The sequence below is a fragment of the Strigops habroptila genome, chromosome 9 (genome assembly GCF_004027225.2).
Source record: "Strigops habroptila isolate Jane chromosome 9, bStrHab1.2.pri, whole genome shotgun sequence".
Classification (NCBI taxonomy): domain Eukaryota; kingdom Metazoa; phylum Chordata; class Aves; order Psittaciformes; family Psittacidae; genus Strigops; species Strigops habroptila.
This window is the reverse complement of record NC_044285.2, coordinates 26,767,043-26,792,102: the sequence shown is the minus strand read 5'-3', so window position 1 is coordinate 26,792,102 and position 25,060 is coordinate 26,767,043. Positions and strand designations below refer to the sequence as shown.

The 25,060-nt window shown below is 39.6% G+C and overlaps 1 protein-coding gene across 6 annotated transcripts in view; it reads right to left on the bottom strand.

The window, feature by feature from the left end:
- Positions 1-25,060, bottom strand: part of HDX (highly divergent homeobox) — a 49,218-nt gene that overhangs the window by 13,236 nt on the left and 10,922 nt on the right. For 5 of the 6 annotated variants that reach the window (XM_030497351.1, XM_030497353.1, XM_030497357.1 and 2 more), the window contains 5 exons: positions 22,656-23,780; positions 18,024-18,077; positions 9,562-9,708; positions 3,466-3,673; positions 132-211 (listed from right to left, as the gene is read on the bottom strand). In XM_030497351.1, coding sequence (XP_030353211.1) covers positions 132-211; positions 3,466-3,673; positions 9,562-9,708; positions 18,024-18,077; positions 22,656-23,780 — 1,614 coding nt within the window. The remainder of the gene's footprint in view (positions 1-131; positions 212-3,465; positions 3,674-9,561; positions 9,709-18,023; positions 18,078-22,655; positions 23,781-25,060) is intronic. The other variant, XM_030497354.1, reaches the window with a different exon arrangement.

The window sequence follows — 25,060 nt, the reverse complement described above, 5'->3', positions numbered from 1 at the left end:
CAACCAGTTAGAAAGACTCTTAGTACGCTGACCTGAAATTTTCACCTAGTGAAAAATACTAGTGTTGGACAAGAACCTCAATGTTGGCAATTAAGGAGGTCACATTAGCGGAAAAGGAAAGGCATACATACCACATTATCAGTAGACACGGGATTCTGGTCATCATCTTTGTGACCGATTTCTTCATTCTGAAGTGCTTCATTTGTCTCTTCTGCAGAAATAAATTAGTTTTTTTCAGATTTCATTCAAATTTCATGCTGAAGGAACAATAATAGTCTTTACCACTAAATAAATGTCACATCTGCTACATACAGAAGCATCTATCTATTAATAAAAAATACTGTATGTCTTATTAAAAAAGACAAAATATCACAAGTATTTCAGGGCAATGGAAGGCCAACTGCTACCTGAAGCAATAGGAAAACTATCAGCTACTCTCTTGCAATGTACCAAACCCTTCCTATTTTTAGGTTCAGGATGGAAAATTAAAGTGAAGAATAGTTTCACATCAGAGGTGCACAGAACTTTGGTTTTTTTCTTAATTACTGCATGAAAAATCCTGCATGCCCTGAAATTATAGGGTACATTTCAGAATCCCATCTCCTCCTTGCAGACACTTATTACCTGATCAAGCAGATTATTTCATTCTCATATGGCAAATACTTATTCCTGGTGAATCTACTCTGCTATCTTATGTATAAGCAAAGTACACTTGAAAACAGAGCAAATCTTATCCTTAAATTTCAACCGCAAGCACTAGATGATTCTATTAGCCCTAACTACAGCCAAAGTGAACAAAGATAAGCCTATTCATCCCTGTGATTATGTATGTTTCTCAGACTAACTTTAATTCTCCACATTAATATAATGTTAAGAAGAAAACAGTTGATAGAAACAGCAAATCAGGTAAGACAGCTGGGATAAAATCTTAAATCATGTCATTAACAGCTAGGCTATTAATTGGAAATACACTCATTACAAGTGCTAGTAAAATGAGACAGTTCCACGAAGGGCAGAGCTTGCATTAGAAGGATCAAACAGTCCAGCTATCACATCTAGAGAGGAAAAGAGGCATAGTGAGTGAAGGTGCAGCAAGTGTTCAGATGGGTTAGTGAAAGAGGGCAGATTATGATGCAGGGGTGTATCAATTCTACACAAACACAGGGGTAACAGGATTTAACTGGACATTACCAACACTTGCAAAGACAGGTGAGTATTTAGGCCAGACCATTAACACAGACAGTTGGTTGTTTTAAGTAACTTTTCTACCAGTTAAATATCTCAAACTTGAGCAAATCTTATTTGAAATTGTTTCAAATCAATTTAATCTGTCACTGGTCACAACTTCAGAGGAAGATTTCTGCTAGCAGCAAAAGCAAATGGGTTCAAATGGGAGAGCTGTAAAGCAGCGAGCAATATACAACGCTATCATTCCACTTGGAAGAGTGAAGGTCACTGAAGATGCCCCTTGGGGTCTCTGACACATTCTAAAGCACCAGTCACTCAGTAACCCTGACAGCCACCACTTGGACCCAATAGTTGAATGAAGCAACTCCCTACAGCACTTTCAGCTCTTCAAATATTCATCCTCAACTAATATAAACTGGCACAGCTATAATGGCCTCCACAGAGCTGTGTTCATTTACACAAAGTATGGATTCAATTAATATACATTAAAAAGGTAAGGCATGATGAGAACTTTAATGCTTCATTTTGCATCAGAGTACTGCTGCTTTTTTTATACTTACACACTGCATTTTAAAAGCAAGTGCCAGCAACACTTTCACTCTAATTACATGACTAAAAATATCTTTTTCCTGTCTTTGAGAGTGGTTTTTTGTTGTGGTTTTGGGATTATTTTATTATAAATTGGTTCTCAACCATGAAAGTTCTCAACCATGAAAACAATCAAAAATCTGTGACTGAAAAGTATACGTGATTCCCTTAGAACTATTTTCCAGGAAGTTCGAAATAAGCTTGAGCTGCAGCAGTGAAACCTACACCTTTGAATGAATAGAAATAGTTTATATGGTAGAATAAAGGAATGAAAGTAGGATTCCTGGATACTGTGGAAATCCTATAGTTTTCTTGCACTTCCTTAAGCTTTGACTCTAATAATCTACTCACAGCCTTATCTTGTTTTATGAAAGCCTTGTTTGATAAATGGGGTGTTATTCCTCACGTTAAGCTACAGAGAATTCAGACTCTTCCCCTGTCACCATTTTCTTTCAACTAGATCTGACTAAATCAGTTCCTTCCACACCTCAGGCAAATCAAGGACTCTTAGATTCTGCTTCTCACTTGGCTTTCAATCACTTGACCCATTTCTTAATCATCTTATTCTCTTCAGAGTAGAATATGACAAAGCTATCACAAATTCACTCCCAGCAGTTCTCCCGTTTTTCTAGTTCTTTCCTTTAAATTGTTCTGACAAAATGACAAGATCAAGTCTGGCATATTAAGCTGCAATAGCATGCACTAGATCAGACTTTTTTTAGTTTAGAGAGCAACGGCTTTATTGATCTCTTCTAATCAGAAGCACTGGGAGCAATTAGTTGAGCTTGTGAAGCTAGTGCATGTGCCGAGCAGCAGCTCTTCTGCCCTACGAGACCCAGAGTGCTCATGTACAAAAGGGAAAGGGAGAGATCCATTTAATGTGGTCATGCGGTTCTGGGAGATGGAGTAAAAGGGAATTAAGTTCAAAACACTTATCACTCAAGATCATGCAATTTACTGAGAACACACAGAGCCCCCGTATGCGTGGTTCTAAGGCTTTCTGAGTAGTCCCCTGCTACTGACTTTGATCTTTTCTGTTGGTTTGTATTTGCTTGGCAGAGACCATACACGCACGGCAGACAGCTTAATGGCATAAGTTCTGCTCTGCTCTGACATACTGTGAAGCTTTTAGTTCAAGACCAACTCTGAGCTCATGTATCTTCTGAATGTCTCTCATTGGTGTGAGTTTAATATCAGGCAAACTAAGCACATAGCTCTGGTCAGCCCAAAGCGAGCAGGTTTGCAGGCGTTAGTGCTTGTTTAGATGAGAATGGCTGGTGCAATTCAGGCTCACAGGAACGGATATTCAAGCTGGCTGTGTAGAACCAGCCTATTAACAGACAGCATTTTTTAAAACCTGGCCTCCTAGGGAAGTTAGATGTATACATTTGCACTCTCTGTCCATCCCTCAGCTGCAGCAGTGAATTGTGAACTTGGCATTTAACTTCAAATTCATAAGGCAGAAACAGAGGTCTTATAAAAGGTTTCTGCAAGCTTAGTGATAGTCAACCCAACAGAATTCATATAGAGGTAAAGAGACCAAACAGTACCTTCAATATAGCCAAGGTAGGTAACTTGTGACTGTTAGACACTCAAGATGTTTTTGAATGTGTACAACAGAGAATCCAAAGCATGCACACTGCACAACATTAAAAATATATGCACAGTAGTAACTGCATTTTCAAATACCTTGTGAGCTTCCTTCAGATAAGCAGATTGATACTTCATCATTCCTATCATTATCATCCCCCACTTCAGTAGCAGTTTCCTCTCCTGGATTAAGTGCTGATTTAGAAACAAATTCAGATTGATCAGAGAAATCAGCAGGACCTCCTCTAGGGGGTGGGACCTCAATCCCCATTAAACGATATTTCCGTCTTCGATTCCCAATCCAAGTCTTGTAAGAGAAATAAACATGAATGATATCAGAAACTATAACAAAAGCAACAGGCCCACATCCAAGTGAAATTAGCACATCTAAACTACAAAATTGCAGCCAGCAATACAAGGGAGGTGATTATTCCCCCATATTTGACCGTCATGAGGCTACTTCCTGGAATACTGTGTCCAGGTACCTCTGATACAAGGGAGAAGGGAAGGTGCACAGCAAAAGGAAAAGAAACAACAGTTGCAAGTCACAGCAAGGGAAGCTCTGACTGGAATTAAGGAAAAATAAAACATAAGGCTTTACAGTGAGATGCTGGAACAGTTTGTCCATAGGAGTCTTGGCACCTCCGGCCTTGGAGGTACTCAACATTTTACTGGACAACATGCTGAGAAACCTGTCCAAACTCTGAAGTCAATCCTGCTCTAAATAAAGAGTAGCATTAGTGACCTTGTAAGGTCTCTCCCCAACTAAATTATTCAATAATTTTAACCTAAGGTTCTCCCACTCTGCAACTTCCATAAGGGGACCAAAGCATCCAATGACCCAAATGGTCCACCTGTTCTAGGATTTCCTACAGCACAGAAGAAATCATCTAAGGTGATAGCTCTACATCACTCCACTTTGCTGACAGAACATAACTTGGCAGAATTAAGTTCACAGCAACATTATTCTTCAGTCCTCTTTGGCTGGAAGACAAGTCTTTAAGAAACACTGCTTGCAGTAAGGTATATAAGAGCATACTTATAAATAGTGGTGGGAGATGAAACAGGTCCAGGACCAAAGAACCTGGAAACTGATTCATGATGGGATGGGTTTGGATGCTTGAAGTAAAACTGAGTTTCAAAAAAAGAAAAACAAACAAAAACCAAAACACCAAACCAAAAGTCACATTCAAAATTCTCCACATAGATCTGTTTAACTTTTAATGTGATTTCTCTGATAAAGGCAAGTCTAAAATAAAGTCTTTAATGATTTTTGAGTTTAACATGATGTAACAACTGTCTGCAACTCCTCACTTTTTAACTCCTTCCCTTCCCTTGCATTACTCAGGCTTTTGACTTCTCATCTAATTACAATTCTGCTTAACAGCACTTGTACCCCAGACACTTTGTTCCAAGTCACTTCTCCACTGGCATCCAAAAATCCTTCCCAAAGCCAAGAATCAATTTCTTTGCCAACTGCTAAATTCCAGTCATTCTGACCTGGCTTTCCTCCCCCTTCTACACCATCTAAACTACAAGAACAGCGCTGACAGCACTAACGGGACCATCCTCATTGTTCCAGGACCTGTCCACACACTGGCCCGGGATGGAGAATGGTGGAGTTTGGCCATGTCAGCTGTCACCAGGCAGAGTGTGCTTGGTTAATGTGATGACGATGGATGCACAGTATGGTCATTCCTAGGTTCTGAATCATGCTTAGTGCTGGAATTTCTGGATTGTTAAAAACCAAATGTACCTCTAGAAAGCATGGACAGTTCCTGGTTTTGAAAACATATGATCATGGCAAAATGCACATCCTTTCCATAAACTCTATGTTCCAAAAGAGTTTACGAAACACATTAAAATACTGTAGGATTTTTTTCTTTAAAGATACACTAAACATTACTCTGGCCTCATTTCAGAAATACCTGCATTGCTCCTCTTCCCCATCACACTTTCTTTAACTAGAGTTCTGATATACAGCATGAAAAAGTTTAGTAAAAACCTTTTTGCTTGTAACACCTTGATTATCAAACAGAAAAATTAAAAAATACCAACAGCAGTCTAAACTAAAGATAGTTTCATGCTGTGTCAGCCTTGAAAAAAATTGGTTTTTAAAGCTGAATCTCTTTCATTAGCTAAAAGAGGACATGTTTAACGCTATTTCTGGCAAATCATTTTTGTTGGGTGATACTTGCTTTCCCAGCTTCCTCATTTTCCTCTTTGAAGAATGCAAAACAGGAACACAAAGAGCTACCTATATATTTTTGTACATTTTAGACAGTTTGGGGAAAAAGAAGAATTAAAACTCTCACACAAGTGGCCCCTTCCACTTGTGTCTCTTTCTCCCAAACAGTGCATTGCCATTCTTTAAATTTTCTAATAATCTTATGATGGTAATAAACAGTGCAAACAACTGTAAAATTTAACAGTGAATCTGCTTCTTTTTTACTAAAAGATTCAGCAAAAGATAAGGTACTTGGGAAATGTAGATCTTGTCTTTATATGTACCTTTCAAAGCAGAAAAACCTTCGTTCAACATAGTGAATATGTCATAGAAGACAAACATGTTTTTATAGTATCTCAAATTAAAATGGGAAAGAAAAGCAATAAGGTTCCATATCCTGTATGCTACATTTAACAGTGAATATTGTGGAGCAGTACAATGATGAGTGTAAAAGCAGACTAGTATTTCTATGTAGGAAACCAGCTTAATAATTCTAACTATATCCATAAAATATTACCTCCTTAAAAACATCAAACATCATCTGTAAATTACATGTGATCAGACTCATTAAGCCTCCTTAGGGTAGCCAGCAATGAACTCAGCAGCAACTTCCCCAGCTTCAACTGAACAGATGACCAGCAAGAGTGGGGGAAGAAAGGCTGGAGTCCAGCAGAAGGAGCCAGCATACGGCTGCCCCCAGGCAGCTCATAAGTGGACTGGCAAGGAGCCACTTAAAAGGCATGAATACAGCTCTCCAGATATTGAGGTTAGGGTGTCAACGTCATAGAAAGATACTAGGTTGGAACCTTCAGAAACTCCACTTAACTGAAAAAATAAAGATGGAAGATTCCGAGCTGGTTTTCCAATGTCTCTCTTGACATAAGGTGGACCCAGACTAGGCCTAGAGCCCCCAAGAGCAAGAGCCATTAGTCAGCTGTGAAGAATGAGTGGCTTTTCTGCTGCAACTACTTGCTTTTGCTGCTACACTCTGACTGAAGCACTACCTTCCATAATCAGCTTCTATCTGATGAGCTGCTGAAGAGGAGGCGGTGTCTTTAGCCTGTGGTGGGTTGCTTAGGTGTAGCTTTTGACCTCTTATGTATGAAAGCTTGATGTTCTATGTATTTCTGAGGAGTCTGATAGCTGTCATCTGTCCTTCTCAGATATCTAATGTGTTGCTGCCAAGAAGGCTATTCTGCTTTCAGATGCTATTTTGGTATGAATGAATAAAATTAGTCAAGAGAAATATAAACAAAAATGAGTAACTACAAAAAAACCCACAAAAACCCCACAACCCAAACAAATGGAATCAGCAATAATTATAACGTAACTAAAAGAAATACTTTAAGTTTAATGAGGAACTGGCCAGAGTTCACATATTTAAGTATGACATAACTTTGGTTTATTTCCCTCTTTTGGTGTCTTGGGAACATATGAAAGACATTTGAGGGTGTAAACGTGCATGATGTTATGGTGCAACCAGCAGACACTTTGAAAGTTCACTCTCTTACTACAAGTACAAACCGCATGTAATAAAATACCCTGTTGAATCTTGAAAGATCAAATCCAGTGCAACTATGCATAGTGGCAAATGTTATCTTTCCCTGTACTGGAAAACAGATTCGATACTTTCTGTGTACTAAAGATCTTTCAAACCAGTATGGATCATAATGATCATCATTTGCACTTCTGGAAAAGTAACAGTTACCTGGAAAAATCATGAATTTCCATTCTAAAATATATTAAGATATTTAGAATTTCCATTCTAAAAGATATTTAAAGGGAAAAATGGGAACATGTATCTAACTGAATGAAAACAACTGATACATGTTTCTATTTATATAAGATTATATTATTTATGTATTATAGATTTTGTTGTATGTATTATTTGTCGTATATATATTTACTTGGTGTTATATATATATACTTTGCACTGCTTTACATATGCTACATTTATTGGTTTTATATCACAAATGGAGAAACAGTTGCTAGTTGCACACTACCTAGAATTCAAGGTACAGTGAAACACAAAGGCAACAAAGTACAAGTATTGAAAACAGAGAGCTTCTTCCAGAAGCTTCCAGAAGTGTCTCTCAGTCCAACTCTTCTTGGCTGAGTGTGCAGTATAGGGTAGAGATGCTGCGATTCACTCATGACTTAGAACTGACACACTGCTGTGTCTGAACTCCTTAGGAAAAAAGAGACCATGCTGCACACTAACCTCCAGTGTTTCCTACTGAAGACAATGCAGGTTGGCAGGTAAGGAGAGAGGAACAATACAATGTGCCTACACAGATATCAAAACAAAATTAGGGAGATCCTCTAGAGCATATGATGAAAATACCTGTCCTACACCTGGGAACATGCACAATGTGCCTTAGAGAAAGGACAAGAAGAAGCACTGAAGATCACATGTGTCCTGTAGCATTAATTCTGCTCTTTCTTACAAACAAAGAAAACAGTGCAGCATGATGCAGGACCAACCTCCACCTAATTCTTGCTACAATTCTCAAGTCTGCCATATAGAGGAGCCAGAGGCAGGACAGATACTGGTAACAACACCAGTTACTATGAAGAAATCTTTTTGTTCATTCGTATATGTTCTCATACAGTTTAAGCCAGAGAGCCTCAGGGAGTTGACGAAAGCCTCTGCCCTGAAAACAAAAGCATTTCAAGCAGATGCATTGAAAAGTGCGCACAGAACTTCACACTGTCATCTTCTGTGGATGTTCTTAAGGGAACAAAGGGAGGTGAAGCACAGGTGTCAGTCTTACTGTCCTGTATATAAGGTATTTCTTATTCAAAAGTCCATCTGTGATTTTGAGATGCTGCCAGTGGAAACAGCTTCACCTTTCAGAAAGCAAACTGAAGAGCTTGAAAAATATGAAGCAGCTTTGTTCTCTACAGAGAAAAGAATAATTCTTTTCAGCCTCCAAAAGCACCATTTAATTTTTTATAATTCACATGTGCTCAGGAAAACAAGCACGTAAATAACCAGGTTAGTGTTCAGTACTGAAAACAGCTTTGGTACCATTTCGATATACCAACCCAAGAGAGATCTCCACAAAAGCAGAATTTTAAAGAAGAGCTCCTGATTCCGCTTCTGTAGCAACGTCAGAATTTTAGGAAAGGTGGAAAAAGAGGATGAAGACTCAAAGTACAGTGACAATTGTCATGCCTGTTATGAGGGAAAGACAGACCCTAATCATGGCTTTGTACTGACTGCAAGGACAGTCAGACTGTTTTCTGAAGAATGGAAACACTCTGAACAAATGAGTCGCACACAGATGTGTGTCTGGTGAGCGGCAGTACACTGGCAACAACTGATGCTGTACCAAACTTCCCAACCTCTGGAAGAGATGGTGCGGAGTGGTTCTCAGCAATCAGGTTATCTACACCAAGCCTGTACTTTCTAAAGCAATCCTTCCTCAACACCACCTTTACAGACTATTAAATTGAAGTGACCCAGAATTCTTGGCAGCACCCTTTGCTCTCCATCACGTCTCAACCTGGCTTCAAGAAAGTCTTGTAAAATAGTCTTTCCTATTTTCAAGCATTTTATTTCATATGTTTACAATGATTTTTTCCTGTAAGTATTAATGAGAAATATTTCCCTCTATCTTTAGAAAGGCTATTTTTTTTGTATCTTAACAACAATATAAATGGCACCTTTTAGTCTTCTAGGCTATCCCTAAAAAACGTAACACTTTTACGTAAGATCTTACTCAAGTCTAAAGAGAATGTCAAAAGCTCGTAGTGCTACTTCTGCTGCTATCAACAGGACTCTTACCTGAGGGCTTTCTTCTATATATAGACTGCAGAAAGAGCAAGAGAGCACTTCCCAACATGGTCATTCATTATGTAATACGTGAAATCTATTTCAAGCTTCCTCATGAAATTTTTAAGGGCTTTCATCTGTCCTATTTTTGCTTCTGCGACAAGATAAGGGAAGACTCTGGATTTCTTACCCGCACTATTTCACAGTCAACATTTAATTCTGCAGCCACAGCTTCAATTTTCTCTCTGCAGACTGAGCCCAGGCTGGTCATGCCATTGTCCCAGTATTTCTTTAGGGTAGCTAAGTCTCGGTCGCTAAATTGTGTGCGGTCCTGTAACTGTAAGATAGAAAAAAATACTGTTAAAAAATCTGCTTATGCTGATCACTTAATTTCCAGAGGTCCTGCATGCAGTAAGACACACGTTCCACTGCCTCCATGGCTTTTTTCGTCTTTTAACTCTCCCTTAAGAATTTGGGATTTTTATCCAGGGCAGTACAGAGTTCCCTGGGATTTGCTTTAAAGGCAATGGTGGTGCTAATGTAAGTTTAAAGCACTTCAGCTTTGTTTCAACTCAACCTGATTCTTTTTAATTTGTTTTATCTCATTCTATAAGGTCTTCCTGAAAATAACTTTTCTCCCCCTGTGCTGTTTACTCTCTCCACCCAATTTATGCAAATTATTCCTTAAGGCTTTTAAAGTTTCTCACCCTCCCCCACCTCAAGTTCTTTTATCTTACTGCAAACTACAATACATGCATAATTCAAAAGATTCCCAGATCCTAAAGGGAATACTTTAATGTTTATTTGGCAAGCTTCAGAGTTTAAATTGGTTCCACTGTTTATTTGCGAGATCCCTGACTCTTCGTGTACATTTATCAAAACTGTGATAGTGGATTACTGATGAAAGGAGTAACACTGGAGAACAAATCCTAAATATCCCACCACTTCCTGACTACTGCTCCATGAACAGTATATACTAGTAGAACTTACAAGCTTTATCAAAAGCTTTAGCTTAGAGTTTTAAATAAAACCTAGTTTCTTTACACCAACCTATGTTTGTCATCTCTCCTGCTATTGTGAGTACACAAACGCAATGATAAAGTCTGCACTAGTAAGTTGTAGCCACATGTGCCAAATCTGTCATTATTTCAACAGTTGAACTTTGTAAGGAATCCAGTTGGCACATTTCAAGGCTGCTCGAGTTAGAGCAGCGAAGTGCACCTCAAGAGCACCCTGCTGAGCAAAGCTGAGTCCCTGATGCCCAGTCAGCCTTAGCAGATGCTGGTTTTCCCTGCACGCCTGACCTGAGCTCTTCCTACCTACAAACCATTTTTAAAGAACAAAAGTATAGTTATCTCCTCAACTGCTCCAGCAAGATCTCCTTTTATAGGTGTTGGCAAAATAGACTGTAACTTCTGAAAGTGACAGGAAGAGCTCTCCCCGTCAGGGAGCGGCAGCCAAGCACCGAGAGGAGGAAAGGCAAAAGGAGCGTGATAACAACAGCCAAACTACAGGTAGAAACAGTCACTTTGGCCTGCCCTGCTTCCCTGAATACTCAGGGTAACTTCACCTTCTAAAGCACACTGAGCATTTTTTAAACATGAATAAGTAATATTTGCTGTTGGTTCTGCAGAGTTCACACTGACACCACTGCTGCAGCAATCCACCACTCCCACAGCTTACTGCAATCTGCACTTATCAGGAAAATAAAATAGAAAATTCCTTCCTATTTAATGTGCATGGATTAAAGAAAGCTCCTGGAACATGTCATGGAAATTCCCACTCCCCAGCAGAAGGGTGAAACAAGAGAAGCAAAAGGAAATCTGCCTGGTATTACTGCAGATAAAAGGGAGCAACCCCAGTTAGTGTAGTTGTGTCTCACCTTGTTTGTAATGGCCAAATCAGAACAAAACCCAAGTACAGCTGATGCTGGAGTTAAGTTCAGATTTCTGCTTGCTGTGTGATTTTCCAGTTATCTAAGAAAATGCTGCTTCTACTGAAAGAATACAGGGCAAGAATACTCACTAATAGAAAAGCTTTGTATTTGTGACCTGCAAAACGATCCCATGTTAGACAAAAGACATACAATAGCTGACTGTAGACAGTTACCAAAGGGATGGTAGGAAGGGCACAGAGGCTGCTCAGCTTCTGCTTCTAAATACAAGGACTTTAAGTGGAGGAAGCAGTGCCTAGCAAAACTACCTGGCCTTCAAAAATGTTACTTAAAAAAAACCAGTGTCACATCTTTTCCATTTTAGCTGGACGTATGTTAATTCTGATGATCTACTACAAACGTTTTAATACAAATCTTATTAGATAGATGGCTATTCAATGATTTTCACTTCACAAGTGCTAGGTAATTTTGCTACAAGACTTGGGCTGTACTATCAGTCTCAGTAGGTTAGATCAAAGGAGATGTTTTAATGTTTTAAAGTTACAGGAAGTATCCTGTAGCTACATTCCCAACAAAGTCTTTTGCAGCCACTTGCTGTGGAAATGGAAAGTGAAAGAAAACAAAACAAGCCTCAGTTTTTGTTTTACCTCCTTGACAAAAATATTTTGCAGGTTTCAGATGACAATATGTATATTTGGGGTTTTTTTGTTGCTGTTGCAGTTACTGCTGCACTTTATCCTTTCACTTGTTCCTGACAAGCTCGTGCAGCAACGCATGAATGACACAGATACTGACCCCAGGTCAGAGAAGGAAATGGAGAACAAGTTTTTTGAGTCAACTCATATGAAAGAAACAAAGAGGCCACAACACACACCACATGGAAGAGTCCAGGAAGCAGGAACAGAACTGAGGGGGAAAACAAGTGCATGTAAATAGCAGATGATAAAGAAGTCAGGTTCCCTTCAGGGCTGAGGAGAGAAGAACCACTGGGATGCCTGGCCCAATCCACCCTAGCAAACTCTGCATATTCTCCAATTAGTACTTTTCAATCCCACTTGAATTTTTCTGCTTTGGAGCCTGTATCTCATCTTTGCCTTTTTTCTCCCCACCAAGATCACACTATTGAATACAGTCAAGCAGATAGGAATTAAGCATCTGAGGAGCTGAAAACAGTGTCTTCAGCAAGGTACATTTTGGCAGCTCTAACACAGATGGCTGGTCTCTGCAGCGACAGAAGACAGAATCTGTCAGGCTTCTGGACTTGAAATTTTACCAGTGCCCCAAATGAAAGATCTTGACATTTAAGGGCTCCAATTCACCAAAGTTGCTGAAAGGGAAGCAGGTCACCACATATCAAGTGAACCGCAGGAGCTGTATGCCTGCCTGCTTGCTGCACAGTGAGTGAGCTGCTTTATGGCACCTCAGAGGGCACAAAGGAAGATGGTTGGTTGACTTTGTTCACTTGCTGCAGCACTATAACAGGATCAGTCTGAACCCTTATGCTCACTGGATGTAAATAACTCTTCAGCTTGTTCAAAATTTAGATCCAGACTAACTACCTTTGTGTTACTGACTGTGCCACATGCCTTTGTATGATTTTCTTAGGGAAAATCACAACCAACCTTCTATTACAGCGTCATCCCCTTGACAAAGATTATACCTCAGTTTGAGTCCTGCATTATAAGCTGCTCAAAAATTACATAATGCTTTTGTAAAAGTCAATGACTTTTATGAGAAAATAAAGGGTAGAATTTCTACGTTGGACATGTAATTACACTTCCATCAATTTAATTAATAACATTCTCATGCTTAGCATCAGAGGAACTGAGGAATCGAGGAAAAAAAGCAGTCCCATAAATGTCATAACACTCATGGTAATGCATCAGTTAGCACAGGAAAAAACTATCAAAAGATAATATTGAGAAGCTTCCTATTTAGGACAATACTTTCCACAGCTGAAGACAAGCCAGTAATTCAGTTCTTATTTTTACTTTATTATAACAGCTATTATGAATGCAATTCTCATTTCCTCTCTTCAGATCCCCTGCTTGCTGATTCGAGGCTTGTCTTTATCCTCAGCAGTGTTGACTGCTGAATTCTTCGCATTTACCAGTTCTGTTGTCCACAGCCTGAAAAGCAGAGAGAAGCTTCTTCCCTGCAGAAAATAGACTATCAACTCACAATGAAAAGCAATCCTTGTGAGCAAATTGAATCAGCAGTTCTGCTGAGCAGAGGGTTAAACCCTGCTTATCCCCTGACCTCCCAAGTGTAACAACAACATTCTTGTAAGAGATGACCCAGTTTATTATAGACATTCCTGGCACTTTGCCAAGCCCCTCATAATACCCACTGTGCATGCAATATTTGTGGTGCAAATCTGGTGTCTATAATTGGTATGAATAATTGCACTGCACTGGAGTGTCCTTATCCTGCCTTTTATTAGAGCCTGCTTTTTTAGATCAGTTTTTATGCATGAGTTGAAAATGTTTCAGGCCATGTGCACAAAAGCTACACACAATCTTCAGATTATTAATAAAAGACATGTTAAAAAAAGAGAACTAGAGCTTCTATATAGATGTACTAAGTATTAGCACACAAACTCTTAGATTTCTAGAGAGAGACTTTTTGCATCTTTTCCCACTGATTGAATAAGCTTGAAGTTTGCTCTGACAGAAGCAAAAGTGATAAATATTTCACAGTACCACAGCTTGAAAAGAGCTGTAACTGCTTCAACGCTCAACCTAAATTACATATATTCTGTTAATGTTTCTAAACCAAACACAGCTAAGAAGGGGAAAAAAAAAAAACCCAGGGAGATATCAGTGCAATAAAACAGCCTAACCAAATAATTACACTCTAAACTCCAGACTTCTCACTCCATAATCAATCTCCAATCCACACAAACTGGCAACTCAGCCTTCTTGAGGTTTTGAACCATAATTATTATGATTCTTATTTAATCTATTGATGTCTTCCTTGCATTTAACTAGAAAGTCTGCTTTTCCAATACCTGGCCAGATAGGACGTATTTCCAGCCTGCAGGATCACAGTTACAATAAGCCTAGGTGATCTGCAGAAATAGGTGCAGGATGCCATGTAATAAAAAGACCTATTTCATCTGAAACAATGATAAGACATGCCTACCCTTTGCATCCACTGAAGGATTGCTGTTGGGAGTAGTGAGGAGGTGCTGTTGACAGCAAGGAGGTGACGACATGCTCTGCATGTTATTACCATGTAATGTAAACATTAATGAAGTGCAATACCTTGAGATATGTGGTGAAATATTTCACAGAAGGAAGAAAAACATTAACCAAATCCATTAATCCAAAGGACACAGACGGTATGAACAAGGACAGCATTTACAAATCAGTCCTGTCGAGATCTTCAGGTTGGCTTGTCTGCCTCTCTTGCTGAAGACTCTGACTATCTTACTCAGACGTGCTCTCACCAGTTTGACTAAAATACAGTTTTCTTCCCTCTGCCCTTTTAGGAGACGACAGGAACGTGAACGGGTGAAGAGAACTTCACAAGTTCGTATAGTTTTAAAACAAAAGGTACATCTGAGGTGCACTTTGACTTCAGGTAGCTTTAATCCCTATGGGCGCTCACTTTAAAGGCCACCCTAAGACATTTTTTCTTTTTGTAGGCTTACAGTGGCAGCTACAGTTTTCATCACACTTTTAGACCACAGTCCAACGAGGTATTTTCAGTGGTAGTTATATTGATGTAGTCTCTTCCACACATCCAGCTGTGGCAGCTCTTGCCCTGTCCGGGGGTTAGACCAGCTCCTTTGCCTGATTCAGAGTGCCTGACAAGCAGGACTCTCAGGGGAACACTTTAATGTCACTATCTCCAGAATTTTATCCAAATAGGCAATGTTGAAAGACCAATTTAAAACCAGAATTTAGCACAGCAGCTCTCCACTCATTTCACCTATTTCCCTCCCCACAAAATACGTGTCAGACTGAGAGACCAGACACCCCAAGCTGAAGAGGTAGATCCAGCTAACCTACCTATGGTAGGAGTTCCACCTAAGTGCAGCAGTACCTTCAAGAACTGCTTCAAGAAGGTCTCAAGGCCATCACTACTATGCAGTGTTGCTTAAGGTAGGGGGAAAATACAAGACCTTCCCCTGTGAGTTTCTTCACTGATTTCCTATGCCTGCTTCCAAAGGGTGATTGGGCAGAAATAATTCTAAGACCTTAATCTGCTATCTTTATGCTATCTTCAGACTTAAGACCACTAGAACTGATCCTAATTAGAAATTAAAAAAGAAAGGCTAAATCTTCCCCTCTCCCCCCAAAATAAAACTTCACAACTAAGCCAGGCACTCTAGGTAAGCCAGCTTACTTAAGAGTCAATACCTATCTAACAAATGTTAGCATATCAGGTTATATCTACCATAAACACTAACCATCTGCTAAGGCAACAGAGACTTAAACTTAAGCACAGTTGGTACACTCAAGACCTAAATGCAAGGACAGAAGTGAAGATATTTTCCCTCTTTTAATTCTCTCTAACCAGTATCTTCACTGCTATTTTTGAATCCTTGCTATCCTTCCACCATCCTATAAAAATCCCCCAAAATCAAAGCATTTGTAAAGGCCAATGCATCGCACGTGCACCATGACAGAACTCCATAATTTCCAAAGACATTCTCATGAACAACAGAGGGAGATATTTCTAGACTAACGTTCATTAACAGTCAGGATTACATCATCTTACAGTATAGCTGAGCAGATGAGAAAGAGTTTCTGCAGAACTGCACAGTTTTTATTTCTCTCGATGCAGTTGAAGGACAGGGCAAGGAAAACAAAACATCAAGGCAAAACATTAAAAATTCAGAGCATCTAAAAGATGATCTTTTCCATTCTAAACAAAATACAGATTAGCCTTTTTACTGTTTGAATGGCAGTAATTGCCATAATCGCAGTTCTACAACTCCATCCATTCTATTTCTGTTCTCTCGCACCCTTTCTTCAAAAGAATTTCACATTTGAAACTGAAGTTTCCTAGGAAGTGGAAGCTTTTTCTCTCTTTTTGTTGTCTTACACCTGTGTGTATACAGCAGTTTTAGAGTGCCAACTCCTACACTTGTATCCTTAAGTAGACTAATTATGCATTCAAATTGGACAAATTGCATCCACAAATCTGGAAACAGATGATGTCAAGATGGACTGTTAACCAATGGGGTGTATGCACTTTATTAAGGAAGACTCAGGAGTAACGGTTTAAGGAAAAAGAAATTCCTAATAACCATCCCTAATAAACAGGCACTTCCACATCCTTGAAGGTTTTAAGTTTATTGCAGAAATTTCTTCTACAGGTTGTGTTAGATATGTAGCATGATATTTCAAATGAAGCACGACCAGCAGGTCAAAGGAGGGGAATCTCCCCATCTACTCCACTTGGTGAGATCCCATTTGAAGTACTGTGTCCAGCTCTGGGGTGCCCAACACAAGCAGGATGTGGAGCTGCTGGAGCAAGTCCAGAGGAGGCCACAGAGATTCTGCAAGGGCTGGAGCAGCTCTGCTGTGGAGACAGGCTGAGAGAGCTGGGCTGGTTCAGCCTTGGAGAAGAGGAGGCTCCAGAGAGACCTTAGAGCAGTTTCCAGTGCCTAAAGGGACTACAAGAAAGCTAGAGAGGGACCTCTGACAAGGGCTTGTAGGGATGACATAAGGGGGAATGGCTTTCAACTGACAGAGGGGAGATTTAGATTAGGTATTAGGGCGAAGTTCTTCCCTGTGAGGGTGCTGAGGCGCTGGCACAGGGTGCCCAGAGAAGCTGTGGCTGCCCCATCCCTGGCAGTGTTCAAGGCCAGGTTGGACACAGCGGCTTGGAGCAACCTGTTCTAGTGGAAGGTGTCCCTGCCCGTGGCAGGGGCTTGGAACTGGATGAGCTCTAAGGTCCCTTCCAACCCAAACCATTCTATGATTCTATGACCACCATGCCTCAACAACCAGTGCTGAGAAACATCATACCCTGCTCCCTTCAATGCTCTCAGCCACATTCTCCTGCTTCTACTTTGAGCTGGCTCTGGCACTCATCTGATCCCCAGTAAGTGCATTCAACCCACTAAGGACAAACTCAGTGGAAGAATATGAATCTGATAGCTCAGATGCCTGACCTGGATTACCTTGCAATTAGATACTAGCACCAGTGCTACAGATGGGGTGGCAATACACTAGCCGGGGGGAGGGGGAACAGAGGTATTTTCCTGACGAAAGCTGTTTCATTCCTTGTGTTGCAGTTTGGAGTCATTTGTGACTTGAGGACACCAACCTGGCTGATTCTGCCCAACGTGAAATGACATATATGTGGATAAAATTAGACTTGGTAAAGTTACTACAGATAGCAGGGACTAATTCTGTGCATGTGCAGAGTAGCCGAAGGAGGAGTTACTCTCTTAAGCATTCAGTTGCCTCGATTAACAATCATTTAACTTTCAACATGAAAAAAACACTCTGAGCTCTAAACTCTCAGCCCTTACCAGTTCAGGTGTTGTATTTCAGCTAATAGCACAATTCATATACCTGGGCATCACATTACTCGACACAGGATTATAACCTTGACCTGCTTTTAAAGATATATATCAACCTTACCTTAACTGAAACACTGTATCTGCAGATGTTTGTATCAGTCAAAGTACAAAAGGAACATAAAGTAAATAGAACTGTCAGTTTCAAAAATGCATTTTAATCAACTTTTCACTCCTTCACTTGATGCATTATATACTTAAATGGAAATATACTTACTGCTCTTTTTCTGGAACAACCTGTAATCCAAGGCACAGTAAGGTTTCCTGAAATCTGTAGAGGGAAGGAGGAAAGAGAACAGAAAACAACAGCAGCTTAGCTTGCTATGATAGCTAATACTGAGCAGCTTTCACAATATTGTGCATTCAATTCTGTTAAGAATGTCTTTAAGACAGGTTAAGATTTAAAAGCAAAACAAAGTCAAACTTAGCCTTACTGTTAGGCTAAGTAAGGCTAAAAACAAAACACTGTTTCTTTCAGAGAAGGTAAAATAGCACGAGGGCAACTTCTTTTGCTATCTCAAAACTTGTATTTCAGAACACAAGTTTTCACTTTCAATCTGTCACAAACCCCATAAGATTAAGTAGACTGGACTTAGACAAGGGCCAATGTCTGACAGAACTGCTGATGCACATTCTTCAACTATATCAGTTAAACATGCAGAAGAAATTAGTACCTGTTTGTAACTGAGCTGTTCAATGTCAGATGTTAAGGATTTGCATATTAGCAGAAAATCTCAGGACATCAGGTTGGAGAAGGAAGGGGAGGAGGTATGAAGGCAAAGGTTTGCTGCCTCGATTCCCATTGCTTCTCCATCATTCCCAGTGATCAAACTTTACCAAATAATATCTTGGACTGTTTTCCTGGCCATCTGAAAGGTGTCACAGCCTGGAATATTTTAGACTTCTTTAGGATTCATGTTCTGCTGCAAGACAAGCAACGCTTGAAACAAGAAACATAGCTCTTGAGAGATTAATGAATCTCAAGTCAATACACACACTATATATGTGAGGAAGAAGAATCTACGCACTTCTGCTGACTGTATCAAACTACACTAATAGTTTTTGTATTCGCAAAGTGCTCTAATAATGGATCTTGCAGCTTAAGCATAACCAAATATAGAATACCTGGTACAGCCTGTCTGGTGTACAAGCACAGAAGATACTTTTATTCTTCAAGCTTTCAGGTGGAAGCGCTTGGAGGTTACCTAAGGTCAGACAATTTGTCATTACAGCACAAGGCCGGTTGAGGGGGCTAGAAATGAACACCTTTCCTCCTAAGGGCAAGCCTACGTCAGCTTTTGTGTCTCAAATATTCATTTCTTAGCTGCACACATACATTTTAGAAATTATACATTACAATTCTGTATCTCACCACAACTTCACATCACAGAACCCCTGTAAATGCCTCCTCAGTATCCACTCAGATGGCTTCTCCTCAGAAATTTGAAGTGGGGCTACAGAAAAAAAAAGTGCTTTCCTATGTGAATAAAGCAATCAGTCTGCCAGAGCATTAACGGCTACTTGGAAGACAAATGTACACAAGTTCTGACAGGTATGATGGCAAATACAATCAAGTTTATCTCAATATAACTACTTGAAAGACAACATGCATCCTCTTGTCTTCAGAAACCTCTAGGGATATAAACAAATCACTTTGACACTTTGGATTCCCATTTCCTTAAATAAAGCAAACTTGCAGCTCATTCATATAAAGCAGCATCCTTAAAGTGAATCTTAAATAGATATATATGTATTATATACATATCTATCCTGATGTACTGTCTGCAAGGCTTCAGATTTTCCCTTGAAGAAGACAGGGCTAAATTAGGCAAGTCTGCTTCAGTGTGTGTAACGAAGTAATTAAAAATACACATACTTTCCACAGTATTTTTGTCCCTTAGGGCTGGGGGAAGGAAATCAAGACTAAATCATGATTCAGCCTTGAGGCCCAGCAAGAATAGCCTCTGTAATTCAACTCGCTTAAAACCAAACTAAGAAAAGTAGGTTGAACAATTTGTTTACCGAAACTGCTCAGGCATTAAAATTGATCACTTAATTAAATTTAGTCTTAAGTTACACTAACATGAATTTGATTAATGGAACCGGTAAGGAAGCTATAACTAATTGCTAATTAGATACTCCACCAATGTATGACAGTAATTACTTCATCAAAACACAAATCACACAGTTCTGACGTTAAAGAAGCATCTGCTTGGATGTTTAACTACTCCAATAATCATGAAGCTCAGGTTTAATCTATTTTTAAATTTAGGAAGATTTCCCTAAGTTGAAGGACTTTAATTTCTACACTGATGGGTAAATCAGCTAAACACAGGCAATAAAATGAACAGAAAGTGACTCCATACAGAAGAAGTGTCATCCTGCATATGTCTAAAAGAATTCAGACAGCACCTCTTATAAAATCTACATTTCTTGAAGCTTAATACATAAGTATTATTAAGCTATAAGGGGAGTTTCTACATGAAATAGAAGTCATACTGGACTTAACTTTAAGGGGAGGACTTAGAGAAAGGAGTTAAAACTATTGCAGAACTGATGATTTCAACAAAATATGTTAATGGCCTAGAAGGGTATACTATTTGTTATACAGGACTTTGAAGGCAGTAGGTGAAATTTTCTTGCCAAGGTGATAAATGAGCATTGGAAATCTCACTGTCATACACTAACACATCCTACAATACAGAACTTACTTTTGCATTGTTCTGGAACATGCTAAAAACTCTCAGCAAGGAGCACAGTGATCTGGAGAAATCGGGACCATTATTCCTCAAGGTATTATGGCATCAGGCCAGGCTGCAGGACAATATTCCTCTCTGCAGCTTCCATAGAGCCATGATACCACATGCCCTCCCTTATAAATTCTCTAACAGTGTCATCTTAGAGGTTCACAGCATGCATGCTTACAGCAGCAAGTGCATTAACAGTAACCTACCCAGTTTTTCCAATGCAAAATCTAAGGTGCTTTCCCAAATCCAAAGAAGAGGGTCTCTGAGAGACATGGAAGTCAAAGGGGGTACCAATGAATTCCTCACTTATCAAAAAAACCCTCCAGGTACATTATTATAACAGGAAGGAAAAAAAAACAACCCAAAATGGAGTTACAGAGATGTCCTTCTTCTGATACATATCACATCCTATGGACAGATATAAAATGTCACCTACCATAAACTATGTTTCATGAACTAGCTGTTTAAAAAGACTTTGTCCCTACCCAAAAGAAAATCCCAAATCAAAATTATTTCAAATTGTATTAAAACATTAAAAAAAATTAGTGAGAAATAAATCTCATTGATGCCTTTTCAAGAGTGAAACAAGGTAAGACAGCTGGAGGTATCAATGATATGTTTCACTTCATGAAGTTTAAGAAAATTTCCTTAACTATTGTATGCACTTTTGCAGCTTCACCAGCCGTTTATTGCACAGATGTGCACATTTACAGCTTTTCTTCTATGAAACTGGGACACCAAAAGTAAACAGCATTTAATGCATTTTATAACTCAAGTAAGAACAGTAATAGCAAATACTGATAGACTGGATGAAGGAAGAAACAGAAAAAAGAGCTCATCAATTGCAGATGTCCCATCTACTACACAGACTCTGCTCCAGAATAAATACGCTCATTGAACCTCAGGTTTACCAGGAAAAGAAACAATTCTGGTGAAAAGTAGCACTTACTTGAACTCAAAAGCTTTGTTTCAAATCCTCACGAGACAGGAACAAGTCAGAAAAAAAACAACCACAACCAAATCAAAAAACCCCCAAACCACTTCACAAAGTATTGTTCCCTACACTAGGGAGCAATGCACAAGAAAAGATGTTATATTGTTTACATGGTTCACTTTCAGGTAGATTCAAAAGGTAGTAACAGGCAAATGCACAAAGGCAACACACGCAGGATCACATCCTGTCAGTCTTAAGACTTCTACCTCAGTGTTTCTAGTCTATGTTGTGTCAGATGGCATAAAAATCCACAGGGAAAAAAAAAAAAAAAAAATCAACAGAAAAATCAATTTGGCTGTTTCCTGCCCAATTATCTTTCCTCTAGTTATCACAAAAATTAAGAATATGTGTGTCAGTGTCCTACCTTCTGAACAGCTTTTAGTTCTTCACTTATCTGCATTTAATTTTCCCCTCTCAGTATCACTGCAGGGACTCTATTACAGGATAAGGAAATAATAAGATTGAATGTAAAACCGATATTTCAATTAGATGCTGTGGGAGAGGAAGAACATTTGCTCACTTAGTGTCTTCCATCATCTCAACTATCTCGCACAAGATCCTAATCCCTAACAGAAAATAGGTCCAAGAGATTGGCAACTACACAGGGGGTATGGGCAGTGCTGACGGAAGAGCTAATCCAAGCTGACATTAATAAGGACAAACAACTGCACAACACACAGATGACAGCATGATCCTATGTTCTGCCCTGTGCCACGTGCAAAGTATGTCTGCAGAGCAACAACCAAGGGTATGACTGTGACATGTGCTGGCAAGCCAAGTCAGGACAATGCACACTTGAGCCTGCCATCGGTTGTAGGCATGATCCTCTTGTAACCAAAGTTTATCTATCAAACCTATGAAGCTCACACTGCAGTTCAATACACAGCTGAACACTGCAGCCACGGGCTTAGCAACACAGATGAGTGCTACCATACTTCAGTGCTACCTGCATTTCAGTTTAAGAAGGGATTATCTCTAACTAAAAGATGTAAATGGAGCACAGCCTGCAGAAAAAGCGAACCTATCACTTACTAGCTACCAACTTTCAAACAGTACTTATCTACAAACTTGTCTTCAAGGTTTGAAGACAGGTAAATTGATGGATTACCTGGTAATTATTTTGGTTTTGTGACAGCCTCAGTTGACTTGAAGTTGTAAAATGAGGAGAAAAGGTACTTCTTGATGGATTAGCACTGCTATATAATGTACTGGATGTTGTATGTAATGAGGTCCGTGCAGGCAAGTGGTAGTCTCTATTATGATACAGAATATTGTCAGGCACGTCCCTGGCATTCACCATCTGTGAACTACAGCTCACATTTCTTCCTGGCCCAGACAAGGCTGCACTTTGGTTCTCTACTCGAACAGAACTGCTACTTTCACAGTATCTTGAATAGCTTTGTATTTGTGCTCCCATGGATGCTAGCTCCTCTTCTCTAGCGTATTCGTCATCCACGTCTCCAGTTTCCATTGCGATGGACAGACAGGTGCCTTCCACCGAGCAATGCTTCTGCGCTGTGCTTCCTCCCACCATTCTTTGAGGTTGATCTGTAACTGCCAGAGAAAACACTTCACGGATTTCCAGGTTTTGCGTGCTACAGGAAGGGTCTCTGGCGTTAGCCCTGTGGCCAGGGGGCACATGTGATGTGAGAGCTGCATGGTCCGGCTTTTGCAACCGCTGACATCCCATGGGTTCAGCCTTACAAGGCCTGTGGCATATCATCGGCTTCTGAGGTAACACCAACTCTGCGGTCTGGACTGACGAACCCCCATAGCTTTTTTTAGTGTGACTATAGATGGAGTTCGCAGAATTCAGTACACTTGTTTGCCTAGATAAAATAATAGTCTTTTCCCCTACTAATAGGGAAGCATTTTTACAATGTGGTACTTGTCGTCCTATGGGGATGTGCTGCTGCTGAAACTCTCTATCGCTTTTTCCTGGTAGCCGTGGAATAGAGGTTTTATGTATTTCTGCCATTGAAGCATTTGTCTGTTTGGTGGATCCTTGCCTACCAGATGAACTAGCAGGACTGTATATACCAGTAACTATTACATCGTTATTAGAAGAGGTCCAAGAAGTCTGCTGACTTTGGGATCGACCAATATTTACCACATTTCTAACTGCTGCTTCTGGAGGTACTGAGGGAGTAGTAGGGACAGTCCCTGGGGGAGTGCCTCCAGATTCTACAGCACTCTTGCTGCTCATCTTCCTTCGTTTATTGCCAACCCACGTCTGCAAACAACAATGACAACAAACACAAAACAAAGCATTAAATAAGCAGAAAAATAATGCAATTCCATTTTTAAGCAGATCTGATGAACACTTAAAATGTTCAAGTTGAGACCTAAGTTTACAAAAATGCAAATAATTTACTGATTATGCAGCACCTGAACAACACAGGGTTGAAATCCATGCCTCTCATGGCTGGAATTAATATACTAACACATGAGAACCCAAGTTTCAATTCAAAAGCCCCAGTTACTCAAAAATCCTGAGACTGGTTTTGCCTCCTGTCCCAAAGTTACCCTTAAGACTTATTTCAGTGATCGAGCTGTGACTAATTCCCCCAAATTTAAGCTTTTAATATTTAGCACCTTGGGATGCAGAACCATCACTGAGGTTCTTTTGTAACCAAATAACTGAGATATGACCTTCAAAACTGCCTTAAACAGAAACTGCCAATTCTTGAATTCAAATGAAAGAAAAAACTCTGTTAGACAACTACAAAACAATTTTGTATTTAGATCTACAGATTAATTTCTCCTCTGCCAGCTGCATAAATCAAGATCTGATGTCAAAACCTGCTTTTGAAAGACACCGACAGACAAGATTAGGACTATCAGGATTAGATTCTGACAGAAGTTTGCTATTATGGACATTTCAGACAGTGACAATGACAGTTATATGGGCTTATGTAAAAGACAGCACAGGAAAAAAATCATTGAGAAATGCAGGTACTGTGGCAGTTGTGCACAGGTTAAAGTGTACTGCTTTTTAAACACACAGGAAAAAGCCTGTCCTGCAAGTAACACATTAAGATAGAGCCAAAAGAACTGAAGGGAAAATATTAACTTCAGTAATTCAAGATAAAGAGAGTTAACCTGGTGGAAGCATCAGCTCTAACTCTGGAAGCATAAGCACCATTTAACTACCCCTGGCAATTCTCATGATCAGAGAGACAAGACCTGCTCAAATTCTTTCCATCTGTCTGTACTGAATGTGAGGGAGCAGGATACAAGAGCCAAAGAACAAGAAATAAGCTTTCACATCTGTTTATGCTGGTTATGAAAAGGATCATATACGCGTATAGATATGGTGAAACAGTTTCTGCACCACACTGGGTATCATCTACCACACACCTAAAGCCAAACCAAAGCAAGATCTCAACATTCAGCAAACCAAACCAGTTGGTTTAATCAATAAACTCCCTCATCTCATACCAAGAAAACTTACTAAGTACCTATCTTGGGTTTCCATCTCATCACGTGAAAGGAGGAAAGCTTTTTTCATAT